The sequence below is a fragment of the Toxotes jaculatrix genome, chromosome 21, assembly GCF_017976425.1.
Source record: "Toxotes jaculatrix isolate fToxJac2 chromosome 21, fToxJac2.pri, whole genome shotgun sequence".
NCBI lineage: Eukaryota > Metazoa > Chordata > Actinopteri > Toxotidae > Toxotes > Toxotes jaculatrix.
In genome coordinates this window covers 17,240,738-17,261,696 of record NC_054414.1, presented here as the reverse complement: position 1 = coordinate 17,261,696, position 20,959 = coordinate 17,240,738, and the positions used below count along the sequence as shown (strand labels likewise).

Genomic DNA, 20,959 nt, shown 5'->3' with positions numbered 1-20,959 from the left:
ATCTAATTTTTTTTTTCTAATTTTAGTCTTAAAATTGTATTTATTTATTTTATAACAGAGGTAGAAATATTAAGTCAGATTTTGACATTTTATCTTGCAATTTTGACTCTTTATCTCAGAAGTACAGTAACAGTGCAATGAATACATGAAGATTATTATGTTCAGTTTTTATTCAAACTGTATAAAAGAGGTGTTGGCTTAACTGTGTGACCATTTCGGAGGCTGCACTTTGTGCTTTTAAAGTGCATTCCGCAATGTTGTGAAGGTTGTGAACTTCCGCTATTGTACTGTGAGGCGCTCAACATACCTGGACTGCTGTCAGTGACCCCATCACAAACACACACACACACACACACACACACACACACACACACACACACACACACACACACACCTCTTCACCCTTCTCTACAAACAGCAGTTGTAGCACACTTTGCTCACAATCTGCCCAAACATCCCGGCAAACTGTTTACTACATAAACTCTCCTGCAGCAATAGTGTTCAGACCAAAAAGGCCCAGGGTATAAAAAATATTATAATATCTGAGCAGTGTCTAATAATGGCCGAAACAAATGAATGTGGTTATTTTGTAAAGGGGTTACGTCACAGAGTACTAAAGTACAATGGTTTTGATGAAGATGAAGTACCCTACATTCCCAGCTTGTTCCAGCACAACTGGTTCGCTGCTCTGTTTTCTAAATATGTAGAACGAGGTCATACCTGACTAACCTCAACCCTCTCTGATGAGCCTTTCTGCTCCAGAGGAGTGAAACAAGGCCAGTGTCTCCATAGCCCCAGGGAGACACGAGCTTTTTTTATATATGTGTGGTGGTTTTTTCATATAGGCAAGAAATTGATTGCTAAATGAATAAGAAAGTTGAAAATTACTCTTTTTAATGTGTTTTTAATTTCTACTGTTATTATTAAATCAAAATTTAAAAAAAAAATATACCACTAGTAATACCAAGAAAACATCAGCAATGCAAGATTCTTTTAATAACTCAAGAAATTCTTTTAAATGAAAACCTATTTCTGACATGCAGTGTACACACTTCCTGTATGTAAAGAAGCAGCAAAAAAAACTTTGCGTACTTCCATCACACACAAGCACACACACTCACACATTCCACTGCTGTGTGTTTGCATAGGCTGCCTTATTTACTTTGTGTGTATGTAGCACATTTCCTAAGATTTCTTTAATTTTCAAAAAGCTGAACTCCATTTGCAAGGAAATTGGATTTACTGAACTGGGCCGCTTTGTGAAGCTGGTGGAGCTCCAGCAAACAGGCCTGATGGGAATGGAGGAAAATTGTCCCGCATTTATCTGGCCACTAGAGAATTTGAGAGGAGTTGTTACAGTAATTGATAATTGTGTGTGGGTTGAATGCAGCGTGTCTGTTGATAATGACTGCCCATATCAAACCTCTGAGTCTGCTCTTCGCCACTCCAGCATTAGGACATTGTGTTCCCTCTGCTCTCTGCTCCTGGCTGGGCCAGCGTGTACATGCCCAAGATGCCTATCATTGCCCAAAGCAGCCAGCCCATCTGCAATTATGTTGCATTGGCAGATAATGACCACCCCCCTGCATCCACTGTGAGCTCATTCAGAAACATGCCGGATGGAGATAATTGGTGAAAAGTAATTGGTCAGTGACGCTGCAACTCATTTCACTCCGAAATGGCCTCTAGATCTCGGCTATTTGAGAGTCCCTTTCCTGGACGTGAAACTGCACTCGTTTCCATCATGATACATTAAGCATGTGTGCAGAGGAAGCCAGGAAAATACATTTTTAAAGTTCCCCAGGTGCACTATAATGGTATTCATGTAGTTACTTGAAATTCCCATTTGTACACTTTGCATTTGATTTACATGATGTACAGTATTTTCAGTAGAGTACACACTAAGTTCCCTCTGCTTGCCTGTCTCCATGAATGGACCTTACATGTTTGTCTCCCTGAATCATTGGGTTATTTTTAGTTTAAGTGTTTGCAGTTTGAAAAACCATAAAAGAGATAAAAATCTTGCTGCCAACAAGATAAAGGGACCAATTAAATATTGTACCTGCAAAGACACAAGTAAGCACTTGAATCCAAAATCCCCAGAAGTTAAATCTAACTGTATCTAACTGAAAGCAATCCTCAGAAAGGAGGAGAAGATTTTAACAAAAGCCAAATGTATAAATGAGAAACAAGGGGCACCCAAACACGCTGGCTGTTTTACCTGCTGCTCTCACAGTGCTGAGAGCTCAGGAGAGGCACAGACAAAAGCAGGTATAATGTGCTCCGTGCTCAATGACCTGCCTCCAGGCCCTGTGACTCAGTAGTACATGCAAAGGCTGTTAATATGAACACCAGCAGATGATTATCACAAGCTGACGGAAAACAGCAGGATGACATATAAAACCTTTACAAAGTACTGTTGAAAAATAAACAATGTCTGACAAAACTATGGTTAAAGTTTGATTGGGCTTAGGTACAAACACTGCTTGGTTGGGTTTGGGGAAAGATGCGCATGCATTGTTCTGTCTTAGCATGCTTTGAAAAAACGTGGATAATCTATCTGAAATAACCATGTAAGTGTTGTCTAAAGCATCATATGGATTCTTCAAAAAGCTAACAAACAATGTTATGTAAAAGCTCAGCCAGAAAAATAACTGCATAGAAAAAACAAAGCAGAAACGAGTGTCTAATAATAACGTCAGACGAAAGCAGCTGGTGTCTAAACTGTGTTTCCGTGGAAGCTGCAGAGTCAATATTATTATTAAGTCTGTCCCATAACAGAGTTTGTCCTTTGGCTGAACAGAGCATATGGTTTTTATGCTTCTCCTAATCAAGGACAAGTCGATTATAAATCACATTTCCATATGTGTTGTAATAACAAAGCAATCAGTAACGGTCGGTGTGTGTCCCTGCTTGTCTTCACTAATCTCCCAGAGGCAGATGTTGTGCATGAGAGATAGGTGAAGTCTTTTTTTTTTCAGGTTCAGTTAAAATAGATTCAGATTTATTTGAATTTGAACATTTCTGACATGACACCATTATCGCTCTGCATTATCATTCATTTTCAAAAATTCAGCTTCTTCTGTTCGTTACTGGCCGGAGCTGCAAGGTGGCAAAGACTCCCTCAGTCATCTCATCTCAGTATCAAGCATGTGCCAAGGGAATTGTTTTGTCATTTATTGAATAGTGCTATCACTTTGGTCTCCTTTGTTAAATACTGTCATTGTGTAATTAAAGAGGTTGATTGAATATGCAACTATTTCATACAGAGCATGAGAGGAATATAAAAAAAAGTCTTTCATCCACATTTGTTGGTCTGCACAGTATCACAGCTGAGAGGAACTGGTCTTGAAATGAGCACATTCTGATTTCATAGGTGACATGTGCTTGGCTTTGTTTTACACGTATCTCACAGGAGAATATTGCAGTGTGAAGTAATCAGCTTAGTGATTGTGCTGATGATGCCTCAATTAACTGCTACACTGGGTAACCACTGGCTCTGGAAGCAGACGGTCAGTATGTGCACACACTCTGAGAAGATTAGGCAGAGAGGGGCCTCCTTTGAAGGTGGCCATGCAGACAGCTAATTTGAGAGTGAATGGGCATTTTCTTTGGCCTGGCTGTGGAGTATGTCTGGTTGGCTGCATAGGCGAAGCTGTCTCCATCTCCCTTTTCTTTCTGTCTTTCTCGCTCTCAGAGTGAATTAAATGAAAGTCTGGCATGAGGTGCTGGAGCCCCGCCAGGAGCCTCACTTATCCCCTGTGTATTCTGACCACTTGCTTAAGAGGAATGAGGCCCTCCAGTCATTAAAGACAGAGATGCCTGCCTCTCAATGCCCCATTTAACAGTTTCATCATCTATTCCCTCCACCTCAGAACCCACTTTTCTGACCACAACCCAACACTCTCATCCTTAACCACTGTAATTATGGTCTTATTGTCACCCCACCTGCCCCTCCTTAATTGACCTTTATAAGTTTTCCAGCATGCAGAAAAGCCAGAACTGCTAAGTAAGATGGTACACCCTCTTCAGTCCCTTCAGGGCTCTTGAACAGCCTCCACACCCCTGGTGCCAGGGCAGATTAAGCCCCTCAGCATTCTCTTTGGCCAGATCTCGGTGTTACATAAACCCTGGGCACACTGGTGTCTCTCAAAAGCTTTCCCTGTCATGTTCAAAGGGCAGAACATGGCCGGTCGAGCACACAGAGATGGTAGGTGTTTACAGTACAGCTCTGTCATCGGGGGTGGATGGTCAACCAAAGGCCCATTGCTAATGGCACATGACAGTTCAGCATTTGAGACATGAGCTCGTGGTACCCTCAGATGAATCTAAATCAATTATTCACTGTCCTTGTAGCTCTTTTTTTGGTCTCCAGCAACTTGTTCACGAAATATCTGACTTTTCAGCAGCTAAATGCTCCGTTATGTTCACCAGCTAGTTCCTAACTTCACATAGAAGAAGTTATGTGAGCCATCTGCTGTTGATATGAGAGGAGACTGTTTGGCATCACGTGACCAGAACTCCTTACTGAGGTAGACGTATCCTTTAAATTTCTCATAAGGAGCTCAAACATCAGCCTTCTCCTGTCTGGGAGTACAGAGAAGGGATGTGCACGTGGCTATTAATATACACAGTGGCAGGCATACTGTTGGGTAATGTGGGTCAAACGTGCAAAGTGCACGTGAGTAAGTGAGGCAGAGTAAAGCCCTCCCTCCCCCTCGCCGCTCCCTCATGTCCTGACACTGAGGGGATCTTGGGGCATCTTGAATCAGCTTCCACACTGAAATCTGTCTGCAAGCGTCATAAGTCCTCAGCGTATTCAGGACGCAAATGTACAGAGAAATGCAGAATGCACATCAAGTTGCCATGACGGGAACGAGGTTGTTTACGAACGTTTCTGACTGATTATCTCACTGTGTCCACAGCCAGGACTGGGCAGAAATACAGGGTCTCGGTTTCCCATCTTGAAGGATAAGTGACTGTGTTTGCTTCAGAAAGATAAACTGTAATGCTACAGACACAGTGTACTGTTGAACTTGCTCCACATACTCAGTGTGTCCCTGCATGCACTCAATGTTCTCCCAGCATGTTCTGTCACACTTTCTATTTTAATGTCAGTCTGGGTCAAATAATATTCTCACTACGTTAAGCTGTTAAAATTTGGGTTTGTCAACCAGAATATTTTGATTAGTCACAAAATGCATTTAAACCTCAGTGAATTACAGTTAAGTGAATAGTACCAGACAAATTCTGATTATCACTGTCATTTGTCATTGTCATTTAGATATTGCCTGCCTCTCTCATCTGTACTGTATTGTACCGTGAAATAAAAAGCAAAAATTCTTTATAAATAACAAATCTGTAATTGCATCAGAGATACAAAGCACACACTTCCTCACAGTCAAGCCAGCAGGAAGTGCACGAACATGCTTTAAAGGAATAATTTGATCTTTTTATTCAGTTTCAGGCAGAGCGCTTCATGAGAAGATCATAACCATTCTTCCTTCGAAGCACTGTAGGACACCTCTCGTGACCTCTGAACTGACCTCGCTCCAATCGGTACAGCACACTATTGTAACCAAGGTCAGCAGAAAATCAACTGAATGTGACCTCATCTTGGATGTTGAGTGAAGTCTCTTTGCAGTGCCAAAGCTCCCGGCTGATTAACTCTGATTGAAGGTCTTGAAATTACCTCCAGACTTGGTCAAATAGCCGGCTTAATGGAGGACAGCTAATGGAGCAGAGAGCTATGCATGGATGTCATGTATCCGTGTGTCCCATCAGCAGCAGTGCTGGGAGCAGCTGGAACCTCGCGTTCAAATTTCAAAGATTGTTAAAATGCCCGGATTCTTTCTTGTTTGTTGACTCACTTTATGGCGTAGATCCATTTCTAATACTCTTCATCATGACGTCTGATCATGATGTTTTCAGTGGATTGTGCAGCTAATTCTTCATGAGAACAGGGTTTATCTGCAGCTGAAACATCTTTTCTCAGCCTCATTTGATTTCTCTCATATCCTATAGCGTTTTGATGGAAGTGGAATTCTTTTGGTCTCTGCACAATTTGTTTCCTTCATGATTAAGAGCTGCGTTGTTTCATCTCCTCCCCTCTCCAGATGGCAGCTATTTGAATAGGCATGCAAAGCTCTGATCAGAAGGTTACAAGCTTTTCAAAACAAAAGAGAACAATCAGACGTCCAGTTCTGTACTCTGACGTACTCAGAGATTTCTGTATTTAATCTTGTTATATATTTTCACCAGCTGTGTACTCTGAAAAGAAATGGAAAAGTTGAGCTGTTGAGCTTACTCAGAGCTCAGTAATTTTATTGAGTGCTACTGACAGCTACAGAGTGTAAATGTTTGATTATATGAATACTGAATTTGACAAATATTTGTGTGTTTTTATTTCTTTTGAGGAGCTGGCAGGCGACAGAGCCCCCATCATCTGAGCGAGGCAATGCCTTAAAACACAAAGAGCCCCATTCAGAGGCCTCGGCAGCCACATCCCACACCCACACAGCCAAGAGGACACCCAGACCCATCCGGCACACAGCCTGGAGTCATTATGGAAAGCAATGTGTACTCACACAGCATTAAAAAAAGGGCTCAGGAAAGAAGATATGAGAGAAATTTGGAACAAAAGCCTGGCGATCATCCCTTCTGAACCGTCTCCCTCCTGCCATCTCATCTACAGTGATTTACGGTCATCAAACTCCCAGGAACTGTTCCCACAGCTTACAACAATATTTGACAGTTTCAGCGATCAGGGGAGGCCGGGGATCCACATACCATGTGTAAAGTGAGTCTGGGGCCAGGAGCTTCCCTGGTCTGTCAGAGATGGAGCCAGCAAAGATCTCATACGCAGACAGAGAGGCCCCACTCTCTGTAAACTCTGCTCTCAGGCAAACAACAGTGGAGCAATATTAAACAATATTTGGCAAATTGAAAATACAATGACATATGTGTGTATTATCATCTTGATGTTGATGTTTCGTGTCTTGCCTTGTTGGCTTGTTTCTGGTGCAACACGAGTGTTAATGAGAGTCCCAAAATGCAAATATCTCTGAGTGACTCTCAGGGTGAGAAAAAAAATTATTCACAGTGGATGCCAAGGTTGAAAATCATCAGAGGCCCTGATATAAAACACACAGGCACTTTCACATTCCCACAATGAACTGTTCACTTTGTGTCATAAATCTGAAATGTATTAGGTTTTGATGAAATATGACACTCAATACATCCTGCAGCAGCCCACAGTAAAGTATAATGCAGACGTTCTCACTCCTGAAAGCTGCAGATTCCACGTGTAACTCTACACCAGTGCAGGCAAGGCAGGGCAATTGATTTAACCCATGAAATATTCATGTGAAATTGTTTTGAAACACACTTTGCATTTACTAAAAGTCACTCAGTCTAAATAATGGATTGTGTAATGTGACACTGGAGACGGCTCAGTCTCATAATAAAGAGAAAGCATGAGGCAGGTGCATGAAAACCTATAGAACCTCATCACCTTTTTAACATACATGTGTAATCTGACCCCGTTAATGATCAGTGTTAAAAGACAGCAGCACTCACAGCAGCAGGGCAGGAGGAGGCCAAAGATCTCTGGATTTCTTGCAAACTATTCTAACTGAAATGTTTGTGTGAAAAGTAATCACACAAGGGAACTACACTGTTTACAGTTTTATTGAACAGGGCAGGATTAAGTATTATCTTGCTAAGATGCATGATTGTGCACAGTCACGCTTGTAGTTGTTTATTCATGACACAGACATGTGGGACCAACTGCTTTAGCAACGTTGAAATAGTCACAGCTGAAGCCTTAAGACAAAGCCAAATCAAACACATGTTAGCAGTCAGTTATGGATGCCTGCTGTAAATAAGTAGTGATATTTACTGCGGGGGTTTATTCACATCAGCTCCTGTCTGGAGTGAACTGTCTTCTATAAATCACACACTGCCCTCTACTGGCTGCAAATGAAAACACAGACAAAACGCTGCATCGCAAGCATTTTATTCAATGAATCTTTATTGTCCTAAAGAGTCAGCAGAGAGAGCACGGTGGTGCCCTGTAAGTGCTTTTATCATCTTGGCAATCAGACAGTGTGGTAGTGCTTTACCAGATATAGAGAACAATACCATGAAAACAGTAATTCTTTGTGTCACAGTAGATTTTGAAAATGAAGTTTAAGAACAAGTTTATCAGGATTTTATACACACGCGGAAGAAATTCAGTCTTAGTACACAGTAGTACGTCCATAGAAAAGCTTATAAAACTGTATAGAAGTTGAACATATTCACCCCTTTACTTGTCATTGTTTCACATTCTGGTGCCAAACTTAATTCCATTATGAAATAAATTACAGATTATAATAAAATAAACAATATCATCTGAAAACATATATCATTTTATCTGAAAGAAATCAGGGCAAAGTTTTGACTTGGGATCATTTTTTCTGACTGATTGAAAACATGAATGTGGAAGTGGTAAAACTAACAAATCAGTAAAAATCCACATTGTCTACAAATATGTCTATTATGAGTTCTGGGTGTTTTACTCTGCAGTTGAAGGATTCTTAACAGGTCGTGAAGTCTTTGTTGTTTTGTTTGCTTTCTCAGTCCTCTCCTTTTTAACCCCGTCCTTCTTCACCGCCACCTCGCTCCCCTCGACCTCCTCGTTCTCTGGCTTGGTGGGGACTTTTCTCAGCTTGTGTTTGCCCTTGATGGGAGCTGAGAAGGTGAGCGAGGACTTGATGAAGTCCAGAGGGAAAATGCCCACGTCTCCGTCGAAACGGTTCTTGGTCACTTGTAGGGACCTGCGGCCGGGACATGTAACTAGCTTCTTCTCCTGCAAAATGAGGACGTTGTCGGCTTCCTGGCTGGCCTGGAGGGGGCAAAAGATCAAGATGTGTCTTAAATATATGAAGATTTACAAACAGCATGTTAGATAAAACATGTCCCTGTCTCACCTTGGCAGACCCAAAGATAGATGCTGTTTGCAGTTCACGGTCATCCTCCTCTTTCCTGGGGTGAATGATGAGAGTTACGTGGCAGCTGGTGTTGGTGGCAAACTTCCTAAATGCCCCGATAATGTGGTCCTGAACCGCAAACCTGGACCACATGAATCACCATTTATTTCCATATTTGTCACGAACAGTGCACTTTTAAAAGAGCCTGATTAAGCAGGTGGATGATTTTTTTTAACTTAACTCTTACTCACTTGTCTACTGAGAGGTTTTCCTGCCCCATCATGAACTGCAGGTTGTCAATTATGACATGGTTAATATCATAGAGATACACAGCGTGTTGCATAGTGTCCAGCACTGTCCTAAAGAAAGGGTTGAAAGGTTGGAGAAGGATCAGACCAGGTTCTCAGGCTTGCCATCTAATACATACTAACTCATCAAACACATCAATATAGAGACATTCTCTTTCATTAGTGGTTTAAATTGAGGTAATACCACAAAAATATTCACACTAAAGTTCGGATTTTAAATCATTCTAATTTGTTTATTAGCGTGTACAAAAACTAAAGTCACATCCCTGATACATTCCTCTTACTATAGTTATATAGTATAGTTATAGTAAAGTTTCCAAGTAGTAGGCTGCAATTACCCATTATTTCCATTTGCAAATAGTAAGAAATGCAAATCGCGCTTTCCCCAGAGTACAAGCTGATGCCTGAAATTATCCTGTTTTGCCCACCAACACACCAAAAGCCAAAAATACTCAGTTTAAAATGATATAAAACAAATATCCTCCTGACATTGCCGCCTTGAAAAAAAGAAAACCAGCTGGCTTCCTGGAGCACTGATGAGCCTTACCTGATGTTCTGCTGCCCATGGAAAGTCATGAAGTAGAGCGGCAGCTCCTCAAACTTGTCTGCCCAGAAGTCGTACTGCTCCAGGTTCTCCTCCAGCCTCTGCATGGCAAACTGTGTGAGCATGATCTTAGCCAGACGCACGTTGTTGATTTCAAAGCTGCCCCATAAAGTGTTGACACCCTGAATACAAAGGTCCAGGGCCAGCTCACTTATAAAGGTGGTCTTCCCACTGCCAGTAGGACCTGGTCAACAAAGAAACATAGATACATACTAAGATAAACTTTTTATGTTTGATTGTAAACTGCACAGAGTGGATAAGAGTGTAAGCGGATAATTGTTAAAAATAATTACTTGAGAAACATGCAAAAAAAAGGAATGCTTGGGCGTTTAAGCAACATATTTTCTTATACCCGTGAAAACAGTGAGCTCCCCCTTGCGGTGTCCCTTTAGGATCCGGTTCAGCTCGGGAAACCTCGTCCACTTCACTCCAGCCACCTGCTCTGTGTTCAGCAGCTCCCCGTACACGTCCTCTCTGAGCTGCTTGAAGGACACTATGGACTTATGGGCCGCTGGGATGGAGGCTTTGATGATGCGGCTTAAGTTTTTCCCTTGTGCTAGCGCCTCTACAGGACACGGCTGGTACTCCCCGGGTCGCACCAGAGAACAGCGCCTAAGACCCAGCTTGCGAGAAAAGATCTTTGACGCCTCCCAGGAGCGAATGTCGCCTCCCAGCCACAGCGTCACCCGCTTAAACTGTTCTAGATAGGGCAGCAGGACTGGAGGAAGGCAGCTGATCCCACGTGGAAGAGCAACACTGGGGAGTCCTGTGGCCTGACTCACAGCCAGAGTGTCCAGCTCATGACCAGTCACAACCACCTCAGAGTCCATGCGGCCCACCAGGGGGAGGCCAAACAGGTTGTGGTAAGAACTACACTTTGGGACTGTAGCTTCAGTATATGTAACTTTCTCAGTGTCTGTGTTTTGGGCGGAGATGAGCTTCACCCCTTTTAAGGAGGAGTTGGATCCACCGAACCAGGGGAAAACCAGACTCTTGGTGGGCCTGAAGAGCCTCACGCCAAACTTCTTGAGGGTTGCATTAGAGACCTTTGTGATCTGAAACAACACATATGCAGTTTTGTGTGATGGTTCCTGGGAAAGGTGCTGATACTTTAATTGTGCTGACAGAAAAGCTTAATAAAATTTAAGTATCATAGACAGATGCAACATCAATAACCAACACACCTCTCACTAGTTCACACTCAACAATACCTGGAACATGGTTTTAATCAGCTGAGCCTCGTCTTCAGGGAGGTCAGTGAGGGGCACAGCGCTGGACCAGATCCTCTGCACCTCTCTCAGCTCCCTCTCCCTCTCCTCCTGCTCCTCCACACTCTCTGGATATCCCAGCAGCACATGAGGGCTGAGGAAATCCTGCCCCTCCTTCTGCATCACCTCCAGACAGTCCTGAAAATCCTCCCAGCTGCCTTCCACCAGTGTGTCTTTACACAGAAACTGGCCCGTTGTTTTGTTGATGAACAGGGAGAAACTGTCCTTCCTGGCAGACGAATCGACGAAGATGCTCGGGATGTGGAGGCAGCTGTAGCCATCGTGGAAGGGGATGTCTTTGAAGCGTATATACTGTTTGATATCTGTGACTGTGATGGGGCTCACTGGGAACTCCACAGTAGACTTTGCATCCTTTTTATACGCCCTGGTCCCTCTGTGTGCCAAGAGGCAGCCTGTGCCCCGAAGCCTTGGGACACACGGAGCCTCAGGAGGCCTGTGAATGATCCTGTGAGGGAAAAGTCTCAAACACAGAGATGAAAAATGTCTTTGGTGGAGAAACTTTGGGTCTGCCACCTGCAAGAGACAGGTGGTGCCCTTCAGCAGCAAGCTCCTCCACATTAGTTACCCGGTCAGGACACTGAACCTGCAGAAGACACGAGAAGATGAAGAAATATCAGCCGAGTAAGACTCGGGTGAACTGTACTGGAAAAATGACACTGATGCACAAAACCGTGATTCTCTTATGAAACAAAGGCGATGCGCGGAAGTTAGCGTGGAGGCGTATGAAAGCCTGAACTGTAAATACATTACGCTTAACAGACAATACAACAAACGCGTAAAAATCAACTTACTGGCTCTGTTCTCTGTCCTCATTTTCCTCCATGCTCGTCTGACCCGGGCTTTTCGGTGCGTATTCAAAACAAGTCCGTGTGAAACACACGACAAAAGGTAACTGCACCGCTAATACATTTCTTCTTAAACATTTTAAAGGTTTCCTTTGATATTTTATACATTTTAAACCACGTTAAAAATTTTGTTTTTGAACGGAAGAAGTCTTATTATGAAGTTTTCCGTTTTTGTTTCTTTTTCTTCTAAACCGTTGTGTCTGTTCCATGTTTCACTCCGGAGCCTATTCCGGAAGGACTGTTCAGCACCCGTGCCCGTGAAGTCGTCCTCTATGCCTGTTTTTGCCTTTTAACGTGTGTAGCAGGTTCTTTTTTTTGTCAGACGGTTGTAACAGCAGATGAGTTATTAGCTGATAGTTGGCGCAGGGTTAGGAGATGACGGCCAGAGGGACGACGAGCCGCTTCTTGAGAAGCGTTCTTCAGAACGGGGTCGGTCGGTATGTCTGCCAGCTCAAACGGGTCTCCATCATCTTCTCCAAAAACGCACAGAGCTCGTTGGGAGTCAGGTACCGGAAATAATAACAGTGTATTTCAAGGCGTTGAAGTTTACTGTCCTGGTGAAAAGTATCATGCATGGATAAATGTTGTTAGTTGTTAGTCTCAAGTGCAGCCTAACAAAAAAAGCAGCAGCATCATATTGTTGTTTACCACCTCTAGGAACAACAAATCCTCTTCTTTTTCAGGGAGTTTATTGAAGAGGGAGTGGTGGATTATGCCAAGAAGAACCCTGGAACTGTCGTGTACGTGTCTCCTCAGTCCTGCAGGATACCCAAAATAGTTGCAGAGTATTGTAAGTGCTGCTTCGTTATTGATTTTATCAAAACTTTCATTGTTGCAGTCAGTTTAAGTGAAATTTGTGGTAAGTTTAAGCTCTGTGATTTTTTAACGAAAGTGTAAGATGTGTGAAAAGTAAAGAAGTAATGCAATTATATTTGTTACTGCTGTTAGATACTGTAGATGGCAGTATAACACTGGATTTTGTGAGACCTCCACCTAATTCTGCTGGAGGTTTCACGGGGCTCAGTACAGTGGTCTCAGTGAGAGTCCTCAATGATACTGTTACATTTCACAGTAACCAGGTCTGTCAATAACAGTATGATCAGCGATGTCCTCTTTTTTCCTTCCTGTAGTAAACGGCAACGTGAGGGAAGAAATGGTCACAAACAAAACGTCTCCCCAGATTTCAGAGCTTTTGACCAAACTGACCAATCAGTCTGGCCTGGACATCATCCGCATACGCAAACCCTTCCACACAGACAGCCCCAGCATCCAGGGCCAGTGGCACCCATTCACCAACCGGCCCCCATCTATCGGCCCCATCAAGCCACAGAAACAGGAGGCTGAATAAAGACTAAAGTCTGACAGTTTGGAAGTCTCCTCCAGTTTAACTCAATCTTGAGAGATATGTCTTTTCTTTTGAGCTGTCTTTTTTGTCTGTCTGCACAGGCGAAGCACTTCTCATGTTTCCACCAATTGTCCAGTGTATTTGTTATTTGATTTTTCTGCGTAAGACTCCACTACTGACTGAATATTTTTTGCTGGGCTGTTCTGTCTGGTGGTGGCAGCAAAGGCACTTGAGCAGGGAAAATGCACCCAGTCCCGGCTCTGAATGCTTCGTTTGAATAGAGTTCACATGAGTCCACCAGAGGCTTGTCAGCTGGCACGTTACAAAGCAGATAACTGGTTTTAATCGCAAGGTTATTTGAAGATTCATGTAATGAGTGCAGCGCTCAAGAGCAGATGGAACCTCGTATGAAATAAAAAGATATTTTTTTGTGCAAATGCTGGCATTGGTGTTTAAATTTAGATTTTACTTGCGTTTGAACTGCTTGTCAGAATAACATCAACCGAGAAAAACCGACTGCAGCGGTGCCGCCTGCATTATTCATTCTAACTGATTTAACTCCAGTTAAAATATTTTACAGACAAGACACATATCTCATGTACACCTGTTTTATTTGTATGACATGTTTTTACAGTTTTATACTGATAAGCTTTGAAGGTCTCCTTTCTGCACAACCTTTAATGATCCAGAGCTTAAATGAACATGACAGATGGTAGTGTGATAGCTTGAGGGACAACTCTTAACCTTCAGCACAGAGCTGTCCTCTGTCTCCACTGTAACAGGAACAGAAAACTAACACTCCAGTGGGCGATTCGTTCAAATTAAATGAGGCGGATGTTGGAAAAACTACTCGCTGCTTTTTTGCCCTTCACATCCTGAGCCTGTCATTTTTTGACTGTAAAAACCATGACCTGCTCACGAAAATACAGATGCACACAACCTCAAGCTCATAATCGGATGAATACAAATGAGAAGACTTGCGTGGAGTGAACATGAAAGGTTCTTCAGGACAGATTGCTAGTTTTTGTTGATTGATGGATACTAGTCTGCTGGCCGCAGGAAATGGTTTGGCTATTTGGGAAAATTTATGTAGAATAGGAACGTGAGATAACTGCAGAGGATGGTGATCAGTGAGAGACAGAGGAGTCGGGCTCTGCAGCCTGATTTCCTTCATTTTCTCCCAAGTATCTGTACTTGAGTTGCATTTTTGATAGTGGATGCTTGTCCCCTTTAAATTACCCTCAGATATGTAGACAGTGGTGGAACCACTCAGATCTTTTAGTAAAAGTAATAACATATTGAAAAAATACTCCAGTACATGTAAAAGTCCTGATTTTAAAACCTTACTTCAGTAAAAGTAGAGAGGTATTATGAATTAAGGTATTAAATAGCTAATAATGAGAAAATGTTTACTGTTTTCTCATCCTCACTTCCTGCATTTTAATTTATCTCTGGCACCAATTACATTTATCAGAGCCACTGTGCTCTCATCACACCCGCGCTCCCCAATGGGAACTGGCACAGCTTGACCCACGCTAGGACATTAAAGGCTCTAAATAAAGATGCTGTTGCTAAGTTACTAGCCTTGAATGCTGCTCTGAAAATGGTCATTTTATCCCCATCTAAGCTTATGTTATACCTCTGCTCTGTTATGAATGTATGTAAATGACTCTGGGGTCATTAGGGGTCCAGTGTGAATGTGTTTTGCACATTTCCTGACTCAGGGCTGTTGAAAATGAACATGTTTTTCCCCAAGCTGAAGATAATGCAAAGCGTTTGTTATCTGCATAAAAGCCAGTGAAAATTTAATGAATTCAAATAAATAAGACAAGAAACTCCACAAAAAAAGAAAAAAAAAACACAGGTAGGTTCATTATCTACATCAGAAAATCATACAGCGCCAACTTGATGGAAAGTGTCACAGTTCACAGGGGTATACTACAAAGTATTTATGTAAGAACAGTGCAAATTGTGAACTCTTTACATCAGTTTCTTTGGCCAACACTTAGAGAAATAATCTACATCTACATAAAATATACTGTAGCTTGCATATTGGATCAGCAGGGTGTAATAACTGTTACTGAATTTGCAAAAACAAGTGCTTCACGGTGGATCTGTGTACAGAAACAAGATGCATGTAAAACTTGTAGCCAATACGTTAGCTATTTTTACCTAAAGTCCATAGTACAGACTACAGTTCAGACCCACTGTCTATTGTAAACACATTGTCCGTGAATGAGAACGAATAAGCAGCAGCAGTAATGGTCACAGATTCAGATCAAGCTTCCAACATGTTGAGGATTGTCCAGAACTTGAGGATGAGAGAACTCGATTATGGGAGCTTTTATGTAACACAGGACTGAGTACAGCAACATGTTGAACTCAGTAGAAATTGCAATCATTTTACAAATTTTAAACTTCCAATAAAATATAATCCAGCAAAAACACTTCCAGTGAATGACACCTATAAATTAGCTTGGATCAGAAGATTTGATCAATCCTGGTCAGTCTCTCTGAGCACTGTGAAAATATTCAAATTTAGGGACACAGATTTATTGTATCTCTAATGTTAAACTAATGCAGAAAATCCCATTGTTGCTCAAATCGCTGCCTTCGCCAACACAAACTCAAGAGCTCTTTGAAAACTGGCTCTAATTGATTAGGGGCCATCATGGCCATTTGTAAACTCAGCAAGGTCCTTGAGAGTGAATGTGAGCAGAGAGACTAATAGATGACGCTGTCATGCTGGGGTGATGAGACAGGGAAACAAAAGAGACAGCAGAGGGGAAGAGAGGGGAGGAATGAAGATGGGGATGAACATAAGAGAAAAGGCTAAAGAAGCCGACAAGAAGAAAGCTGAAAACATGCAAGTGCAAATAGCTTCTGCCAACATGTTCATCTGTATCATAATCCATTCTCTGCATGGACAACCAGCACCTGTAGGTCAGGTGAAGGTGTGAAGGCAAGGCAAGGTCAAGGTAAGAAACAACCACCACAATAACACTTTTCCAAGAAAAAAAACATCTAAATGTTAATAGTATATGAAGTAGGAAAATTTGGGTGGCTGCATTAATTAATTCCTACAATCAATTAATATTCAGGTAAGTGCATGAGTCCAGTACCTGTGATATTGCTTTATTGGGGTCTACTATGTAAAGCAGGTCATGAGTATGTAGTGCCATTTTCTGTTTAATACCATCCATCATAATGCCCATTTTTTTGATTCCCACACAAAGACAATGAGCAACAGTGAAAGTGGACAGCAATGCCTCAGTTAGATCAACTGTTATTGGATTGTACACAGACATACGGTTAATAATGTAGCAACTTTAGCCAATTTATCAAAACATTATTTCCAACATCAGATTTAGGGTTTGAAATCAGGAAGCCCACTACACCTGCATCTGGGTTATTTATGGCAGTCAAGTGGTGAAACTTGTATATAAAACATTAAAAAAGCTTATCTTAAAAAAAATATCTATTTGTAATTCAATAAATCCTGTCTTATATCTTGAAATAATGACTGGCGGAACAAATGCTAAGTGAATACTTTTGCCTTTACCTGCCACACTCAGACTCAGAGTCAGATCTTTCCCCTGTTTGTATAAAAGCGAGACTGATGCTTGGCACAACATCACAGGGCCAGATTGAAAAGAATCAGTAAACATGATGAGCAGAAGTGGAGCTTCAGTTTCAGTATACTTAAAAACAACTGGGTAACGTGTCGCCTGACCAAGGCTAAACGCAAAGAGTTTATATCTGTACCGAATGGTCAAAATTCCTGCGTACAAAAGGGGATAAAGGTGCACACTTTTGAACAGTCTCTCCTCAACGATATTCATGGTGCTGCACTCAGCTGTGCACACAAAAAGTGACAAGATTTGCTGTGCAAAGACTGGAAAAAAAAGAGCCTCATATGCAAGCATGCAACCAGGTAAGTACTTTGTTTGAGGCATACAGAGGGCTTGAGTTTTCTGTACATGTATAAACCAGTACATTTGCCTGTCTGCAGTGAGAGCACTGGCTAAACTATACTCTGTCAATCAACGTTCATAATAAAGTGGCTTTTGAGAAAAACAAGAAGATGAGTGAAAACGTTCAAGCACAGAACAGCTCCTCATTTTATCATCATTTGCTTCCTGCATGGCTGGCCAGGACACGGAGAGCAAATGTTTTCTGTCTGCCTCTACCTGCAAAGACGACACTGCTGCATGAAAACAGACAAGAAGCCCCATGTCCTCTCGTCATGGAGGTGAGCCAAATACTGCTGTTACTGTCAGTGACGCTCTGACAGATGCACACCGAGAGCCACCAGAGAGGGCTGCTGCTGAGCCGTGGCTACAAGAGCTGATTCAACACTTTGCTGGAAAGACAGATCTTTATTTACCACTGACCGTGACACGTTTACAAACTACTCAGAGATTCATTTCAGTCACTTCTCTCTAAGTTATACATGTACTATTTAATCACAGCGCTGTTCATCTTGCCAAAGGAATACTGTAGGCTCTGCAGTTTGTGTTATTTTGGCATTGCTCGGATGTCAGGTAAACGCTGAGGATGCTTTTGTGCGTTGCATGTGTGAACGTCCTCTCTACTCTGATTTGGAAACTTGACACCAGCTGCCTTTTCACTGCAGAGGACAAACACAAATCTGTGTCTGGTTTCCTCTCAGCCTCTTCAGCCCTGAAGCCAATCTGTGGTCTTCAGTGAATTCAATCAACCTGACCACAAACTCACTGCTCCTCTAATAGACCGCTCACAGTGCCGTGCATACAGCTCTATGGCCTTTCTCACATTGATGCTAAAAACAGAAAGACACTAAGAAAGAAAAAATCCAAATTGTGTAGGACAATTTGCTACAGGTGCTTCCATAAGGACTGGCACCACACCAAGCTACTAACAGCTGCAACAGTGAAGTAATTATTGCTATTTACATGAAAAAAAAGAAAAACGAGGAGAGGGTGGTTTGGATAAATTGAAATGTATAATTTGTCTTCACACCTCATGCACTGTAACAGAACTGGCTTCTTAAAGTGACGCTCACACAGGAACCCACTGTGGGCTTGAAAGGTGGCTGTTAAATGACAAGTAGTTTCTTCTAATTAGTTGATTAATCGTCATTTATAGCACAAAATCCCAAACATTTGCTGGTTTCAGCTTCTCAAATGTGAGGATTTGCCTTTTTTTTTGTTGGTCAGACAAAACAAGTAACTTGAAGATATCTGCTTGAACTAGAAGATTATGAAGAGGTTTTCAGCTATTTTTTGAAACTAAAAGCAAAAAAAAATTGACAGATTAATCAATCATGAAAAGAGTCATTAAGAGAAGCCCTAAGACAGATTGCAATTTTTACAGTTTTCACTGTAGAAAAAAAGTGGTTCAAAACATGATAAACTACTCCTGCATCCTAATCCACTTCTCTGCTTGTCCAACTATGTGCTCAGTATTTGGCAAACACAATCATTTTGTGCAAATATGGATAAATACAATGCTTCCTCTTAAGCTTGGTTAATAAAAATATATTGTCATTGTTTTTGAGGAGTAGGAGAATTTGGTAGATTAGTGTAAGAGGAGACTGGACAGCAGCACGGTTGTCAGACATGGGGGATGGGTATACCACCTTAACAGCCACTAATGCAACACACCTGGAGGTCGGATGAGATGGCAAGCCAATTCATTCCGAAGTTAGAGTTAATTACTTGTTTTGTTGTTTTGGACTGTGCTTTCCATCCTTTTTTGCCCACAACTGCCCTGAACTGCCAACATCAAGAGAAAACCAGCCAAATCAAACTGCTTTGACCATCTGACTAGAAGGACTCAAACCTGTTCTCCCCCAGGACCAGGGAACCACAACAAACTCATGGGCAAACAGGAACATCCTCATATGACACAGAGGGCTAATATTACATGGCACTAAAGACTTCCTGAACACTTCAGTAGTCTCAAAAATACACGACCACCTCTTGGCCTTATTTTTTCCTTTCTTTTTTTACCCATGTCCCATTTTGCACCTTTGCCTTTTGTGTTATCTGACTGATCGTCTTTCACAAGCCTCAAGAGAGTCTACACTGAGGTAGCGTCATTAAGCTCCCTACTCATGCTAATTTCTTATGTAACAGTGCAGTCTTTGGCCAAATTTTTCACAGCTTCACCTTTTGAATAGCAGTCTCTGGTTAGTGTCGTCCATTGTTGAAGTGAAATCATGGGCCACTTGTCACGGGAGACACAGGAGGCTGAACGTTTCAGGTTAGGGCGCAACCTGCAGGTACTCTGACACTGGATAAATAACAGCAGCGTTTGATACAGTCAGTTCTACCCACAACTACGGGTCACAGTTGGGGCACAAATAAATAACTGTGGGACAAAGACCGAGGGGGGCGTCCTAGATAGAGCTCTCATCAGGCTGCAGGTCCAGCTGTGTGTGTTTCCTCTTCTCCAGGATCCTGTTGAGCTCCTCTGTGAAGGAGTGGTAGAGTGGCGACATGCCCTCGGCGTCGGCCTGCCTCAGCAGCACGTAGCTGTTCCCGTTCATCTTCCTCAGCACGCTGGGCAGGGTGGCCGACAGCCCGTTGGCGTAGTCCATGTTGGGAAGTGGAGGTGGCATTGGAAGAGGAGGGGCTGGGGGAGGTGTTTTTGTTGGAGACATCTGGCCCTCACCTGGAACTATCTGAAGGAACCCGTCGCCTATGTCCCCGAAGGTTGTCAGCGAGATGGACCGGCGACCCTGGCGGCCATTGCAGTGGCTGGAGATGGTTTTAAGCTCAAGATGGGAGCTCCTTTTTCTCTCAGAGGCTCCCAAGACCTGCAGCCCTTGCTGAGAGAACTTTCGGTCCCGAGAGGCCCGTCTGGTGCAGAAGCTCACATAAAGCAGCACCACAGTCAGCACCAAGCAAAGCCCTCCAAGAACCGCCACCAGAGAGATGTACACAGCCTCCATGTGTCGATAGGTCTGGAACTCAGGTCCTGGAGGGAGCGGGGCAGGAGGTGAGGGCAGAGGCTGCTCAGTGGGGCTGCTGGTGGAGAAAACAGTTGGGCTGGAAACTGTAGTGGGGTAAGTTGTGGCTGTGGGCTCCACAGGGAAATACGGGTCAGTGTGCACCCTGACGGTGTAAAGATAAACCAAGACTGAGACTGAGTTCTCGACAGCAAAGCAGCGGTAAGACCCACTCTGTTGGGCACGAGCTCCTATTATGAGGAGGCCATCTGTGCCGATGCGGTAGCCCGAATTGAGGTCGTATCCCTGGAGTTCTTTGCCATTTAGAGTCCAGCGTGGAGTCGCCAGGTTGGAGCGTAGCTCACACTGTAGTAGTACATCGTCACCGGACATCACAGAACGCCTCCGATGGACCACTGAGCAACAGAAGCAGAGAACAAGAGACATGAGATGGAGCTAAAAAGATATAGACAGGAAGAATGTGAGAGAGACAGGATGAGAAACATGCAAGAGGACAGAGAGATGAATATAGAGCGAGATATCAGGTCACCAAGGTTACGATTTCAAAGTGCAGGTGATCAACCTGTGTGGCTCAACCTGTCACCATCACTTTCTATTACATTTCATAAGCCTCTTTAAATGTAGTGAGCCCTGCAATGCAG

General features: G+C 42.8%; 3 protein-coding genes across 3 annotated transcripts in view; 1 reads left to right on the top strand and 2 right to left on the bottom strand.

Annotated features, from left to right (window-relative positions):
- Positions 1-8,014: 8,014 nt before the first annotated feature.
- On the bottom strand, positions 8,015-12,041 carry twnk (twinkle mtDNA helicase). The gene is made up of 7 exons (XM_041066446.1): positions 11,965-12,041; positions 11,096-11,756; positions 10,237-10,939; positions 9,828-10,068; positions 9,224-9,331; positions 8,973-9,114; positions 8,015-8,887 (listed from the first exon to the last, which is right to left on the bottom strand). Exons 2-7 carry the CDS (start codon positions 11,729-11,731, stop codon positions 8,558-8,560), a joined length of 2,160 nt encoding a protein of 719 aa, XP_040922380.1. The 5' UTR covers positions 11,732-11,756; positions 11,965-12,041; the 3' UTR covers positions 8,015-8,557.
- A 205-nt stretch (positions 12,042-12,246) lies between these two features.
- Positions 12,247-14,324, top strand: mrpl43 (mitochondrial ribosomal protein L43). The gene is made up of 3 exons (XM_041067135.1): positions 12,247-12,524; positions 12,702-12,808; positions 13,149-14,324. Exons 1-3 carry the CDS (start codon positions 12,394-12,396, stop codon positions 13,364-13,366), a joined length of 456 nt encoding a protein of 151 aa, XP_040923069.1. The 5' UTR covers positions 12,247-12,393; the 3' UTR covers positions 13,367-14,324.
- A 733-nt stretch (positions 14,325-15,057) lies between these two features.
- sema4gb (sema domain, immunoglobulin domain (Ig), transmembrane domain (TM) and short cytoplasmic domain, (semaphorin) 4Gb) overlaps positions 15,058-20,959 on the bottom strand; it is a 29,805-nt gene continuing 23,903 nt past the window's right edge. The window contains exon 15 of the mRNA XM_041067134.1: positions 15,058-20,713. Within this exon, the coding sequence (XP_040923068.1) occupies positions 19,746-20,713 (968 nt within the window). The 3' untranslated portion in view covers positions 15,058-19,745. The remainder of the gene's footprint in view (positions 20,714-20,959) is intronic.

What these genes read in the sequence shown, in the direction of transcription:
- twnk (XM_041066446.1), bottom strand. Translation starts at nt 11,731, where the DNA reads ATGTGGAGGAGCTTGCTGCTGAAGGGCACCACCTGTCTCTTGCAGGTG. An exon ending in CATGGGCAGCAGAACATCAG is followed by an intron (nt 9,332 to 9,827) that starts GTAAGGCTCATC and finishes CCCTTTCTTTAG; the next exon opens with GACAGTGCTGGACACTATGC. An exon ending in GAAAACCTCTCAGTAGACAA is followed by an intron (nt 9,115 to 9,223) that starts GTGAGTAAGAGT and finishes CATGTGGTCCAG; the next exon opens with GTTTGCGGTTCAGGACCACA.
- mrpl43 (XM_041067135.1), top strand. Translation starts at nt 12,394, where the DNA reads ATGACGGCCAGAGGGACGACGAGCCGCTTCTTGAGAAGCGTTCTTCAG. An exon ending in CAGAGCTCGTTGGGAGTCAG is followed by an intron (nt 12,525 to 12,701) that starts GTACCGGAAATA and finishes CTTCTTTTTCAG; the next exon opens with GGAGTTTATTGAAGAGGGAG. An exon ending in CAAAATAGTTGCAGAGTATT is followed by an intron (nt 12,809 to 13,148) that starts GTAAGTGCTGCT and finishes TCCTTCCTGTAG; the next exon opens with TAAACGGCAACGTGAGGGAA.